At 48.9% G+C, this 15981-nt stretch overlaps 1 protein-coding gene and 1 long non-coding RNA gene across 3 annotated transcripts in view; both read right to left on the reverse strand.

Moving 5' to 3' along the window:
- The window catches only part of LOC130530232 (XK-related protein 7-like), a 22485-nt gene extending 16396 nt beyond the window's left edge, over positions 1-6089 (reverse strand). Inside the window, exon 1 of the mRNA XM_057041240.1 lies at positions 5318-6089. Within this exon, the coding sequence (XP_056897220.1) occupies positions 5318-5931 (614 nt within the window). The 5' untranslated portion in view covers positions 5932-6089. The remainder of the gene's footprint in view (positions 1-5317) is intronic.
- Positions 6090-6666: 577 nt separating this feature from the next.
- Positions 6667-15543, reverse strand: LOC130530268 (uncharacterized). Of its 2 annotated transcripts, XR_008951779.1 has the most exons (4): positions 14906-15543; positions 9128-9203; positions 8245-8858; positions 6667-8162 (listed from the first exon to the last, which is right to left on the reverse strand). It is a non-coding gene; the product is annotated as an uncharacterized LOC130530268 (long non-coding RNA). The 2 variants fall into 2 exon arrangements; XR_008951780.1 differs by having other exon boundaries at positions 6667-8858.
- Positions 15544-15981: the final 438 nt, after the last annotated feature.

Here is a 15981-nt window from a genome sequence, read left to right on the forward strand (position 1 = left end):
GCTCCTCCTCACAAGTGTGAGGGATTATGGAAAATTGGGACATTTTATTGTTTCAGCTCCAATCGTCTTTTTATCTGTCAGCCTCTTCAGCTCTTCTCCTTCTCCTCTCCATCCATTTTTCTCTCTCTATCTAAATTATTTCTCTGTGTCTCCCTCTCCTCCCTTCAGCTGCCTCTGCCTCGTCTCCTATCTTAATTGCTCGACTAACAGGAGGACGCAGGCAGAACCGACCAGAACAGTCCAGTTCCCATACGAGTGGAGGAAAGAGGAGTTTCTCTGTGTCTCCCAGCAGGACCACTCAGACCAGCAGACAGGGAACAGAAGAAACCAGAGCCGCCAGTTTAAACATCTGAGTCTGCGGAACGCTGGACTCTGAGGAGGCCCGAGGTCCAGAAGATGGACTGTATGTGTGAAAGCAGCAATGAGACCATATCGATGTTAGCATTGTCCGCATGTTCTCAACATTTTTAGCACGCTACAAAAATGCACATCCACATTGAAGACCATTAAGAACCAGCCAGAACTACACAGAGAACCAAAAGTGAGCCGGAAAGGTTTGTTTCCAGTCAAGATTTAGGGAGCCGGTGCAGAACTACCATCATGGACAAAAAGAACTGTTGCTGTCCCAAAACTGAGCCCTGAGGAACTCCTGATGCAGAGGAGCAGGCCTGAAGGTCTAGAGCCACGCCCATAACTCCAATCCATGGGTCCAGACCTTCAATAAGAAGGTTGTGATTTACAGTACCAAAAGCTTCACTCAGGTCCAACAGAGAGTCTCGTATCAACTATCACCGGCGGGTAGTTGGTATCTTAGCAACCAGGTTTTGTTTCTCAGAGGTTGGACCTGTTTGAAGCTGTCAGCAACGGTCAGACTTAGACAATGGGACATAGAAAGGAGGCCAAGATGGAGATGAAGGGCTCCAAAAGCAGGTTTGTGCTGGTTTTGGGAGCCGTTTTTGTCGGGTTTTTACTAAAGCAGCAGCTTGAAAGCTGAGAGGGAGGAAGAAGCATGAAAACGAGGATGAAGACATGGCGCTATTGTCTCCTCGTCGCTGTGACTGACAGCAGGGGACGGACCGACCTGACAGGACGAAAGCGCGCAAACCTCCACGTGATCCTCCAAACAATGAGAGGAAGCAGCAACACGTGTCCGTACAACCCAAAGTTAGCTCCTAATCCAGCCAAAAGAGTGAAGTTCAGCGCCAGTTTCCAGTACCAGCAGTGAAGACCAGATCAGCACAGACATGTGGACAGCTGGACCACGGTGATGTCCGTGCCAGGGCAGGAGCTTCAGGATTAACCCTTGAACTCAAACACTGGAGACCACCTCAGAAGAGGATGTCAGCAAATCCTCATCGGTGAAGGACAATAACGAGAGCATGATTTTGATTTACTGAGGATTCAATCGGATTTGCTGGGTCCTGTGTGTGGGGTCAATCACAATAAAGCTAGGCGACTAGCATCATGTGTTTGGGGTTGAGTTGTTGTGGCGCTGAAGGAATGGACAGGAAGTTAAGCGCAGCGTTTTTGCCCTAAACAGGAAATGAGTTCTGGAGACATTTTCTGAGTTAAACTTTGTGTGTTGGATTTCATTTGCAACCACACGATTTAACCTGTCGGTCTCTTCATCTGTAGCGGCACATGTAGGAGGACAGTTTACTGGGATAGAAGATCCTGGAGCTGCGCGACCTTCTGACCTTCAGGCTCCATTGAGACATCTGACCTAGCTACGAGTGTTAGCATCATGGATGCTATTAGAGGATTTGAGTTGGAATTTACTGTTTCTGAAAGTAAAACAGTATCTCAATGTATGGAATGAGTCTCTCTCTCTCTCTCTCACACACACACACACAACACACACACACACTGCTGGGACCACAATGTTGTCACACTGAAGAATGTATTTATAGGAAGAAGTGTGTGTGTGTGTGTACCTGTAGGGTACACGTTAATAACATGCATCAGTGAAGCTCTAGAACGAGCTGTGTGCTCCACGTCCTGTCCCAGATTAAACTGGATATTTGTGAGGTGGTGAAACAACAGAGAAGAACGACTGATGCTCAGTTCACTTCAAACGTTTGACGTAAGGTGTGGTGTGTGAGCGCGTGGCTCTCCTTAGGAACCATCATGATGTGGCCACCAGGAGAAGGTTCACGTACTAAACTAGCAGAGCTGAGCACCTGAAGATGAAACTGTTAAAGCTGAACTCAGGAAGAGCTTTTGATCATTGACTTCATCTCATGTCTGTGTGTGAAAGCACCATCATGGAGATCTAAAGCTGATGTGGAGCTGATGTGGAGCTGATGTGAAGCTGATGTGGAGCTGATGTGGAGAACGCTGCAGAAGCATCTCAGAGGAGAATCTGGGTCAGTTCTGCTGCTGTGAGGCAGCAAGCTGCCGCTAGGTTCACAGAGGGAAGCTGAGATCTCTGAGGCTGCTTCGTTATCCCACGTGATCATTTAAATACACTATATGTACTGTAAAACACACACAGGAGTTCCTCTCCGTGGTATAATCGGTATAAATGTTTTCACATGTTCACATGGTCTCAAACGGTCCATTTGTTCAAAAACACAAACCTGTGTTTTTGTGAATTGTGAGAATTCCCGTTTATTCTACAGCGAAAATGCCAGAACCTGCTGAAGGACCTGGTATCAGTATGTGTGTGTGTGTGTGTGTGTGTGTGCGTGTGTGTGTAAAGTCAAACATTTCAAATGAAATGTGTGTTTCCACCTGCACATGCTAAGTACTGCCTACACTCTCACACACACACACACACACACACACACACACACACACACACACACACAAACACACACACATCAATGATGATGATGATGGTGACGATAATGATGTTAATGATGATGGTGGTAATGATGATCGTGATGATGATGAAGACGATCGTGATGATGATGATGATTGTCATGGTGATGATGATGATGATGATGATAATGAGGATGGTGATGGTGATGTTGGTGATGATGATGATGGTGGTGATGATGATGATGATCGTGATGATGATGGATGGTGGTGATGATGATGATGGTGATGATGATGATGATGACCACCACCAGGCCACCACCAGGCCACCAACAGACCACCACCAGGCCACCACCAGGCCACCAACAGATCACCACCAGGACTCCACCAGAACACCAACAGTCCACAAACAGACCACCACCAGACCACCACCAGGACCCCACCAGGACCCCACCAGGCCACCAACGGACCACCACCAGACCACCACTAGGACACCACCAGGACTCCACCAGAACACCAACAGTCCACAAACAGACCACCACCAGACCACCACCAGGACCCCACCAGGCCACCACCAGGACTCCACCAGAACACCAACAGTCCACAAACAGACCACCACCAGACCACCACTAGGACACCACCAGGCCACCACAGGCCACCAACAGGCCTCCGTCCTCTCAGTTAAATTGCTTTACTTGGTCCGTCACATGACCCTCTCTCCTGATCAGGGCTGGTGTCTAATGGTCCTCCTTTGGTCCTGGTCCTGATGGCTCCATGCCGCGACTGCGCTTGTTATACAGTCTGCTGCTCAGTTCTATTGTGTTGCTCTGTGTCTAGAAGCTCAGTCCCACCTCCCAGCATCCTTCCAGCGGGCCTGTTGGACGAATACAGCGTCCCAGCACATCTTTATCACGTTTGATCTGCTGGTTGGAGACGTTGGAGGGGAGCTTTCTCAGGCTGCTTCCTCTGGAGGCTTTGCTCCATTTTACTGATCCAGACACCAGAGAAGCTGCATTTAGGCTGGTCATGACTTCATGAACCAGGATCAGGAACACCCAGGATCAGGATCAGGAACACCCAGACCACCGCTGTGCTAATGACAGGTCCAGATATTTGCTCTCTCTCTCCTCCCTCCTTCTCCCTCCCTCCTCTTCCTCCTTTTCTCTCTCCCTCCCTCCCTCTCTCCCTCCATCTCCCTCCCTCTCTCCCTCCATCTCCCTCACTCCATCTCCCTCCCTCCATCTCCCTCCCTCCATCTCCCTCACTCCATCTCCCTCCCTCCCTCCATCTCCCTCCCTCTCTGATAGTGACTTTTTCATCCAGTTTTTCCACTGTTGTCTGGCTGATTCAGATGCTTGTTGGTAAAAAATAGCAACACATCAGGCTTTGAAAAGCTAAGATCTCTCTAGTTTAGTTCATTTCAGACTCGAGGAGCATCTGCCCGTCTCGTAGATCTCAGGGATCCTTTGGAAAGAAAGGAGATCCACTGCACTGGAGTGAGCTGAAAAGGTGTTGGGAGAAAAAGAGACTCCTGCAGCCAATCACAGAGGCAGAGCAAGCACGCACGCACGCACGCACGCACACACACACACACACACACACACACACACAGATGTATGGTGTCCATATGGTTCTAGATCTTCCTGTCATGTCAGGTCCAGATGATTGGCAGGTCTACATCAGATCCTGGAGGATTTTCATGTCTTCCTGTCCTGAGGTCCAGATAGCGCTCATTGTGGGAGGAAACTGGGAAAATCTGAAAAACCACAACTCATCAGAGTGGAACAGAGTATGCAGCTCTGAAGCTGACATGAAGCCCCTGAAGCTGCTGAGACTCATGAAGATCCTGAAGCTGCTGAAATTCCTGAAGCTACTGAGACTCATGAAGCTGCTGAAGCTGCTGAAGCCCCTGAAGCTGATGAAGCTCCTGAGACTCATGAAGATCAGCAACCTTGGGCCTTCATTAGAACGCTTTAACATTTTCTCCTGCATCTTCACCTCTGACAGTGAATGCAAGCCTCCTGTAACTCCAGCTGGGCGCGGCTGCATTTGTCACTTCAAGGCTGTTTGCAGGAATTGTGCTTGATTAAGAATGCAGATTGCTGGAAGAGTCAAGCTTCTTTGACCCCTTTGTTGTGTTTTCCATTTCTGAGATGGGCTAAAGTTAGAAATGCATTTGAAGGTGCAGATGGCCTGGCTGCTGGACCGCCGTCACCGTGGTGATGCTGACTGACGCTGGGGTACAACTTTAATCACACATGTCAGTGATCACAGAGCTGAGCAGAGCTCAACCCTTCAGCACCAAGGACTCATGACCGTCCCGTCGGTACGGGAGGAGGGTGTGTGGTGGGTCCGCTGGACCAGAATCAATACTGTCCGCAGGTCTGCACCTTCCAGACATCATGTGCACATGCAGCATGCACACACGCCAAAGTAGGACATGTGCGCAAAGACACACGTGTGCGTGAGCGCGCGCGCACACACGCGCGCGCTCACGCACGCACGCACGCACACACTCACTCACACACAAAACCTCGTGCACTCCAGCGGTTCCTACCTCCAGACCTGCCCCAGCTGCAGGACGTGTAGGACGGTCTGGAAGCCCCACATGCACACGGTGCAGCACCTTCGTGGGGCAGCGGCTCCTCCTGGCGTCGCAGGCGGGGCGGAGGTCGTGTAGATCGGCGTGGCGTTGACGGCGTTCCGTGCCGCCGTGGACCCTCCACGCTGGTCGCTGTCCTTGGTGCTTAAAGTACCGTCTCCCGCTGTGACCGCTCCGCCTACCGCGCCTGCCGCGGCTGCCGCGCCAGTTTCGCTGCCGCTCGTCGCCGCTCCGTCCCCACCGCTCAGCTCCGAGTAGTCGTACACGAACCATCTGAAACTCAACACCTGCACGACCGCGGAGGGCACCACGACGAACACCAGCGTCAAACCGAACCACCAGTAGTCTTCTCGCAGGTAATAGTCGGCGGCCAGCCACAGGTCGGTCGCACCATCGGAAAAGAAGACGAGCAGCGCGCAGAGCACCCAGCAGCAGTCCAGCGGCGTGTACGGCTTACCGCCCGCGGCACCGCCACGGAGCCCGACAGCCGCGTCCTCCGGCTTCGACGCGTTCCCGGCTGGGTTGTCATCTTCCAGAGACACGGCTGCTCCATCCGACTTAGCGGCCATGTTGGTTTGGATGGGAGAGAAAGACAGAGAGAAAGAGAGTGAGCGAGAGAGAGAGAGAGATAGAGAGAGAGGGGAGTAAACGGAAAGAGGGAACGATGGGAGGAGAGAGCGAGAGAGATTACATCATAACTGGCCTCATCATCAGCCAATTAACTGTGAGGCGTCATCAGTAACAGAGCTGTTAACACCGTGACACCAGGAGCTGCAGGCTGCCACGCGCCGCCATGTCTGTCTGTCTGTCCGTCTGTCTTTAAAGACAGCGAATGATATTTACATTTATGTTTATATGGAACATCGGTGAGACGCTGAGGAACGTTCTCACCTGCAGAGCTGGTTTCAGGAGATATTTATGGCTGCAGTCGTGAAAAAAACCACAGAACACTAAGGTCGGATGGTCTCCAGCTTCTCCTCATCACAGCTCAACCTTCTGGACCAGAACTGGACCATCCGTTCATCCATCCAAACCAAAGGTTCTGGGGTCCCTCACCTCATCCAGGATCAACAGGACGTGTTGGGGCCTCTCTGACCACCAGCAGACCCTCTCATGCTCCGTGTGCTCCCTCAGCTTCACCTGTGCTCACATGATGTTAGCCCAGGGGTGGGCAAACATTTTGATTCGTGGGCCACAATGGGTTCTAACATTTGACAAAGGGGCCGGACCAGGAGCAGATGGATGGATGGAGTGCTTTGGTAACCTCACCTCATTGGAGAAAAAATACACATCTTGGGATATGGAGAGAAAACATGTGCTTTAATTTCAAATGAAAATGAAGAGAAGCATTACAACAAAATATCTGACTTTGGAATGAGTCTTAAAACACTTAAAATCAAATGAATAAAATGTGCCTTTTTAAAAAAAAATTAATAACCATTTCTATTTTAAAGCACTGAAAGTTCTGTTATCTTTCAGGATATCACCATCACTCTCCTCCTGACTGTCTTTTTTCTAGTGGGAAAACACCAGAATTGCAGTGAAAATGTAACAAGGTTTATTCATTTAATTTTTCAAGTTTGGCGGGCCGGATTAAAACGTTTAACGGGCCGCGTGTGGCCCCCGGGCCTTAGTTTGCCCATGCCTGTGTTAGCCTGTTGTTCTTGAGCTGCTTCGTCCTGAAAAATGAGGGTCATTACGAGTCTGAGAGCTCGGGGAGCTAATTAAAGTTGGCGGCTGGCTGATTCACTTTGGTGAACACAGGCGGCTTCACGGGGACTTGAGAAACATCTGCAGCATCGCTGGTGAGAAAATGATGGGGAGAGAAGAGGGAGAAGAGATTCATCTCCTCCATCTGCATGACTCAGTTTTCAATACAGGGGAACCCGTTCAATACAGCGCTCCTGACGGGACGTGTCATTTGTTGGGGAATGGTAGGGATCAACCCCCCCCCATCTGAATCTAGTTCATCCTTGGGGGGCAGATTGACAAGAGTCATCGCAACTATTTAGAAAAAGCGACCTGAAAGGTCACCCTCACCCTCTGTGTTTAAATAAAATATCAACCATCTCTGACCTCTGTGGTCATTCTGCTCACCCAGGGGCTGCTTTCCATCAACCAGGAGACCAGAGGGGGTAACTGACTGGTTCTACTGGGAAAGAAAGGGTAACTGACTGGTTCTACTGGGGCAGAGAGGGTAACTGACTGGTTCTACTGGGGCAGAGAGGGTAACTGACTGGTTCTACTGGGGCAAATAGGGTAACTGACTGGTTCTACTGGGAAAGAGAGGGTAACTGACTGGATATACTGGAACAGAGAGGGTAAATGACTAGTTCTACTGGGGCAGAGAGGGAGGGAGGGAGAAGAACATCATTGTTCTTCCCAGAGTTCCGTCATCTTTTGAATTATTCAGCTTCAGGAACCCTAAATTAAAGCGTCTCATCAGGACTTTAATGAGGAGACAACATGATAGATGAACTGCCGAGTTGTTCACCAGTTCACCAGTTCAGATCTCATAAATTCCAACAGGACTGTCCTCCTGATCGGTCCAGCTCGACACAGGTCTGACGACCTGACATTGTAGCTCTGGGTTGCTATGGTGAGCTGTCCTAGAAACAAGGGTGCTGTTGCCACAGCTACACCAGTCTTTGTGATCCTCAGCTGGTGTTTGTGGGTCTGCTGGTCCTGAGGAGTTGTGGTGGTCTCATCCAGAACATCCAGCCGACGTCTGTGGTTCACCTCAGTTGGGAATGAGACTCCTGTTTGTTTATTTTCTCATGAGAATAAAGAAGAAAAGCAACTGGAAACCAGAAAAATGAAAAAGGTTAAACATTTTCTGTATCTGCTAGAGCTTATTTGACCTTCATGAGAGATTAAATCACTTGGGCAATAGAAGCAGAACTGGGTCAAGATGAGCCCAGGAGGACCCTGCTGCTCAGCTGGTCCACCAGCGTCCTCCTTCTCAACCCTCCTCCAGAGGCTGGATCAGATCCACTGGATCCTTTACTGGGTGGTCTCTGAGGTGGAGGAAGACTTGATGTTCTGGACTCCTGCATGCGGGTCCTGGTTCTGCTCTTACACTGGCAGCAATGCTGGGGGCCTCAGATCACTGCTACACACACACACATACACAAAGACACACACAGCCACCTCCCACACACAAAGACACACAGACATACAAACAGGCACACACACACACAAACACATGTACACAATAACACACACAGACACACTCACACACACAGACAAGCAAACACACATACACACTCACACAGACCCCCCCCCCCCACACACACACACAGAGTGGTGTATTGTGGTAGATGTTCCAAATGTGTCTTCATTGCAGTAGAGCTCCAGAATCTGGTCCAGGAGCTGGTCCCGCGTGACACAAACGTGTCTCTCAAACCTTTGGTCCAAACAGAATTGTGGGTAAGGGGAGACAGCAGAGCAGGATGTGTCGGCTTTTGTTGTGGTGGTGCCACCTGCTGGCCGCCGCCTGTAATGACAAACTCTTCTGATCCGGATCAACTTGGAACCCGAACTTCTGATCTGCAGCTCACGCTGTCTGTCTGTCTGTCTGCCTGCCTGCCTGTCTGGTTCATGAGAGGACTGGTGACTGTGGCGATCATTCATTAAACATTCATGTAAGAGAGAGAGAGAGAGTGTGTGTGTGCACATGCGTGTGTGTGTATGTAACACCACGGCTGACTGTCTGAGGAATTTATTTTAGCTTAACAGTCAAAGGTCACTCAGAACTTCACTCACCGTTTCCCGATGGGAACAGGGAACCGTCCATGATGTCACTTCCTGTTTCTCCTTGTCCTGAGATGAAGCCACAAACCTACAACCACACGTTTTGCTGTTAGTCAGAGGAAGTGATGTGTGACAAACAGACAGAGAAGGAGGAGTCAGAGTAGAATACACGCATCCTCAAACACACACACACACACACACACACACACACACTCAATCACATTCACACACACAATCACAATCACACACACACACACAGACATACAAGCACACACGCACACACACACACTCAATCACATTCACACAGACAATCACATTAACACACACACACACACATACACACATGCGCGCATACACACACTCACACAATCACATTCTCACACACAATCACAAGTACTCAGTACTTAACTAACACACACACACGCACACACACACACACGCAGACACACACACACACGCAGACACACACACACACACACACACCACACACACACACACACACACACACACACGTTGCTGCAGGTTTCCCACAAACAAATCAGTTATCCATTGTATTAGTTACAGCACCATTGATGGCATCCTCCTCACCCTCCTCCTCCTCATCATCCTCACCTTCCTCACCCTCATCATCATCTTCACCCTCATCATCATCATTCTCACACTTTCCATGCTCCTCATCTTCGACAGCCTCCTTTATCGTCCTCACCCTCAGCTTCATCATCCTCATCATCACCCTCCTCACCCTCCACACCCTCATCATCATCATGAATCATCCTCACCCTCATCATCATAGTCACCTTTGTCACCCTCAACCTCACCCTCCTCTTCATCACCCTCATCCTTCTCACCCGTCATCATCTTCGTAACCCCTTTGTAACCCTCCTTATTATCTTCATCCAAATTACCCTCTTCACCCTCATCATCATCCTCACCCTCATCATCATCCTCACCCTCATCATCACCCTCACCCTCCTCCTCACCTTCACCCTCCTCATTATCTTCATCCAAATTACCCTCCTCACCCTCATCATCATCCTCACCCTCCTCCTCATTTTCATCCTCCTCCTCATCTTCATCACCCTCAGACTCTTCCTCACCCTCCTCATCATATTCATCCTTCATCTTCATTATCTTCATCGTCCTCATCATCTACATCCCCCTTATAATCTTCATTACCCTCACCCTCCTCCTCACCCTCCTCATCATCTTCATCCTCCTCACTCTCCTCATCATCTTCATCACCCTCCTCATCATCTTCATACTCCTCACTCTCATCCTCACCCTCCTCATCAGTAGAGGTGTTTTTAGGGTGTTTGATGATCTCTCCTGCTCTGATCTTTTCTTTTGAAGGGTCCGGCTCTCCTCAGACCCTTGTGTCTGATTACGATGATCAACCACAGAGTATAATTAAGTGAATCAGATACTTTTAAACATCTTCCTCTTTTTTTTGGTCTGTCAGATTTGAGACGAAACATGAGATGGAAAAAAAGTGAACATAAAACAGGCATGGGAAAACAACCATATGGAAAATATCAGTTTAGTTTTAAAAATGCAACATGACAACTAATATGACATCGTCAGACAATTATCTTTTCATCCTCCCTCAAGGCTGAAATCCATCTTTACACAATAAACGCAGCCTTTTATTCTATAGTTCAGATGGGAAAAACATGCTGGAACCATGGACACATCTGCAATGTTAGCAATGCTAACTGTACTCAGGCTACGTATGGTCCACCAGGCCACAGGTACATGTGTGGGGCCCAACCACAACATCCAGGATCCATAAGAACCAGGAGGAACCTGCAACTGTGGGGACCAAAGCTGGTCCATGTTTGCATGTTTATGCTACTTGAGTTCTATTCTGCTTTGTCAGGAATCTCTGGAGTCTTTGCCGAAACCCAGAACATGATCCAGAACCAGCAATCAGGAAGAACCCCCAATGTTTGCGAGTTGAAGGACCAGATCATAAAGGGTCCCTGACAAGTGACCCTGAGGCCAGATCCACTCTGACCATATGGTCAGATGATCTAAAGTTGAGAGAAGATGTTGTTTGCTGCCAAACAAACAATGCAGGACAGGACTTGGATATGTCCCATGTCCCTTCAGAAGTTCCTTCAGAATTCTTTACATTCCTCCAGTCCATGACTTTCTGAGAACTGATTTAATGAAGGCCTGGACCACCACAGGTTCTCATCCTCATTAGGCAACCGAGAAACAAAGAGGTCCTTCAGAATACAGCAGAGATGATGTGAGGGACCGTGGGAGACAGAAGGTAGCTACTCAGATGTGTAAGGTTATATTTTAAGTGGAATTTTGTCCTGACAGAAAATGACAGAGTGAGGTGCCCCTGTGTCCCTGGTCACACCAGTGGGTAACCACACTCTTCATCCCATGGCTCCAGATACACACACACGCTCACACACTCACACACACACTCACCAGCCAATGATATGTTGGGAAATGTAGCCGGGGGGGGTGAGGGGGAACCTGAGACGGGGAAAACTGAACGCAGAAGGAAAACAATAACAAGAAAAACCAAAAATATGGACAGGCTGCGTCTCTGTCGCCATATTTTCTTCTTTTACATTTATGTCTCAGTTAACCTCATGTCACTTATTTACAGTCCAAACAGCATCGGATTACGACAGAAACCGCTGATCATGTCCAACATTCACTCAGAACATCGGCTGTGGCACCTCCTGTCTCACGTTTACAGCTGACCTGAGGACCATCCGCGCAGGAAAACACACGGAAAAACTCACGGAGACCACAGTGCTGGGAGAAAACCAGTAGGACCCAACAACTCCAACAGGTACCAGGAGAACATGGGACCTCCACACTTAAAGACCAAGAACATGGCCCTCACAGGTACCAGGAGAACATGGAACCTCCACACTTAAAGACCAAGAACATGGCCCGCACAGGTACCAGGAGAACATGGAACCTCCACACGCAAAGACCAAGAACATGGCCCTCACAGGTACCAGGAGAACATTAGCACCCCCACACGCAAAGACCAAGAACATGGCCCTCACAGGTACCAGGAGAACATGGAACCTCCACACTTAAAGACCAAGAACATGGCCCTCACAGGTACCAGGAGAACATTAGAACCTCCACACGCAAAGACCAAGAACATGGCCCTCACAGGTACCAGGAGAACATGGAGATTCCACTCACACAAAATAAAACAACCCTCTGATCTTCATCCACAAGGGAGATTTATTGAGTTCCAGTTTCTTCTTCCAGGGTTGGATGGTTCCCTCCTCAGATGTGATATTCTGCTCTTCTCCTGCTCGACCTTCTCAGCCTCTCCTCCCTGTTTACCCTTTTCTCCATTTTCCCACAGTCCTCTGCTCTCTGTCTGCTGGCAGCCATGTGTGATCTTACTACGGCGTCATGCTGGGTCACCACGCCACACACACACAAACACATACACACGCCCACGCGGCGTCAGGGCCTGTTATAGTGACAAACCCAAACCGACAACAGACGGATATAAAAAAAGGCTGAGATTCCGTTCAATTTTAGGAGATTTCCACATCGGAGCGGCGCTGCTGAAGCTGCTCTTTAGACACACGTGTAGGTTGAGGAAAACCAGGGAGCCAGAACGTTAAATAGAACCAACAGAACATTTTGGAGCCACTGAGCTCTAAATAACTCGGCTACTTTTGTCTCAGGGATAAAAATAGGAGCTGAAACCACAGAACGCTTGTGGTTCCTGAAGAGGTTCTCACACTGGCTCTGTTGTTCTGCTGGTTTCTCATCAGTCCGACCAGTTAGCTTCCACATCTGTGCTGTTGGAGACAGAAGACGGTGGACAGGGGACATGAAAATGGGTCAAAAAGGTGCTGCAGGGAGTCCTGCTCACTGAAGGTTTGGCTTTGGGGAGAAACATGAAGCCTTTGTTTAGTTGCAGATGTTTCAATCGGCCAAACCTCATTTATTTATTTTAAATAAATATTTTATGCTGGTTTTCATCTCAACAATAAACCAACATTTCAGGTACTTTTGACCTGTTTTGGCTGTAACACAGCATCGCCATGCGAATACACTGACCTCTGACCTGACAGCTGACCTGACCTCTGACCTGTCAAACGGGCCAACCAAGTTCTGTTTCTGAATGTCTGATTGTTGCCTGAAGGCTTGATGTTCTAAACCTTTCTTCCATGTCAGACAGGGCAGAACCAGAAGTCTCCAGAACCAGAAGCAGCTCTGCTGACTCAGATCGCGCCTGCTTGGCGGTTCTGACCAGCGCCACCGTGATAGATGGATCCTTGGCTGAAATCAGAACCCACAGGCCCTTCAAAGACCAGGCCACAAAACCAGCAGACCTCAGCGCTTTAACACCCACCCCAGCGCTCCTACAGGGGAGACGGGGGAGGAGGAGAGGAAACAGAAACTTCACTCCACCAAACAGCTCTGACATCTTCAAGGTTCTTCATCCGTCCCAGTTAGACCAGACCCGGACCCGGAGAGGTTTCTGAGCTCCAGATTTTCCTCCTCCTTCCCATCCTTTGATGTCGATATTAGGACACATCACCAAGAACCAGGCATCCTGCAGCAGATTCATGACTGTGAGGCAGGAACAGGAAGTGGCTGCAGTAGGTCGAGGCAGGGGAGAGGGAAGGAGAGGCAGCCATGACCCAGCAGGGTTCCAGCAGCCTGGTGATCAGGTGATCATGTTTCTGGACCCCAGCAGCCTCGGCCTCTAGCAGCAGAACTCAGACTTTTGGAATTTCTCTCAACATTTCTGTTTTAATTTTGTGTCTAAAAGAATTGTTGTTTTTTGAGCATTTTCTACTGTTACTGTCATTGATTTAAGCGATACATCACGATAGGCCGTGGTAGATGCTCATTATACCACAGCTAAAGGGCGCTCTTCGGCCTAAGCAAAATTTAATTAATATGAATAATTTTAAAATTAAATCAGTCAACACAAGTTCAGGTTGTTTCTTCCAGAATTGCACCTGGCACCAAAAGAGGAGCCAAAAATGAGGGACTCTGAGGTTGTTCCAGGAACTTTGTCTGGTCCTAAATGTGTCTCTTGTTGATATTCATGTTGGATTGTGGATCCACTAAAGCTGTGGCTGTTTCTGAGGAGGCACGAGGAGGAGCTGGGTGGAGACCCCTGGAGATGCTAGGTCCATAGAGTTCGTCCTTCCTGACAGGACCGTCTCTAGGAACGTCCTTGAAGTGCTGAATGGACATTGTCTCAACGTCCATCCACTCACTGTTGTCCTCAAACAACCTACAAACAGCTTCATTTCAATTTTCTCTTGTTGTGAAGACCATCCGTTAGCTTAGCAACGCTCGCAGTTGTTGAGGATGCTCAGATGTGGAGGCACAGCTGTAATACAGGCTCGTGCCAGGACCAACCAGGACCAACCAGGACCAACAAGGACCAACAAGGACCAACCAGGACCAACCAGGACCAACCAGGGCGCCTGATGTCACCTTTCTGGTTTAGAATTAGTGTTAATCTTCTGTGCACTGTAAAAATGATTTTGATGCAATTTTGTTAGATTTTTTTAAAACTCAATAAATTGTAGAGCTATTTGTGTCACTTGTTTCTAGTCTTTTGTTGTAAATTATGCCTGATGAGAATTTTTGGAAAAATCTGCCTGAAATTTGAGATCTTGGGCTACAACAATACTTAAAAACCCTGAAAATCCCCGAGGCATTGGATTTAGCACACATCTGCTGGCCATGCTAACTCTATTAGGTAATGTAACTCAGCAGAAATTAGCACTTGGCGGCTAGATAAAAAAAAAGGAAGAAACCCACAACTTGACCATCTTTTCCCCTTTGGTCCCTGTCTTCAGATGAAGAAGCAGTTTCTCCTGAATCTTTATGCAGATATAGAGACTGCAGCAGGAACAGTCAGTTGGAGAGTTAAAGAAACAGAAATCAGGTCATTTTAGTCCTGACGGTTGGCAGCTACGTAGTACGTTCTACGCTCAGGCCTGTGCTGCTGGATGTGGTGTTTGGTCAAAGTGAAGACAGCTTCACTCGGGGTCAGCGCTCATTCGGCTTCCTGTGAGGTGAAAATAAACCCTCGCCACGGTACAGTCGACAGGAACACACTTCGGCTTCCTCTCAGAGGAAAAGATTTGGATCAGAGGAGCGGGAATGATCTGCCGGTTGTTGTCCTTGACCTGCCTTTTAATGGCTTCCTCCCTGCTGGCTGAGTCTATGTGACTGTTTGTTCGAGCATTGGTGGCTCCTTCGTGCTCAGGTATGACTGTGGAGTTTGTGCCGGACCTCGTTCTGCTGCCATGACGCACTGTTACTGCCATGAGCCTCCTCCTGTCCTGTTCCAAGCAGCCTCTTTGACAGGAAGGGAACAGAAAGCCACTTCCTGTACAGACAGGAAATAGGAAACAGTGGGAACTTGGAGAAGAGCCCAACATCCTGCAGAGGACTCTGACATCACCTCTGCAGAGAGTGGATCCATTAAGATCCTCTGACGTCTGTCCAAACCCACACGGACCTTCAGGCTGCTGCAGGCAGTGTTAAACAAAGAAAAGACCTCTGGAAAAGGTTCTCCTGGGTCCTGGTACAGATGTGACTGCCAGCCTAGAGGACCAGTCTGGAGTTGAGATTCATCAATGTCCATCTTTAAGAGCGGCTACAGTAAAAGCACCTTCACCCCAAGCTGGGAACTTCTAAAAGAACGATGAAGTTCTGCTCCATTGATGAAAGCTGGAGCTCGCATTCCTATCTCGGACTGGACTGGGACCAGTTCGTCAGTGTTACCTGAGGTCCCAACAACTGTGCAGCCAGGAGGATGACGAGAACGAGCGGGAGCCTTCCTCATCCTGAAATGGGTCTCAATGATCTGTGTCACAGACCTCCTCACA

Source organism: Takifugu flavidus, chromosome 8 (assembly GCF_003711565.1).
Source record: "Takifugu flavidus isolate HTHZ2018 chromosome 8, ASM371156v2, whole genome shotgun sequence".
Classification (NCBI taxonomy): Eukaryota; Metazoa; Chordata; class Actinopteri; order Tetraodontiformes; family Tetraodontidae; genus Takifugu; species Takifugu flavidus.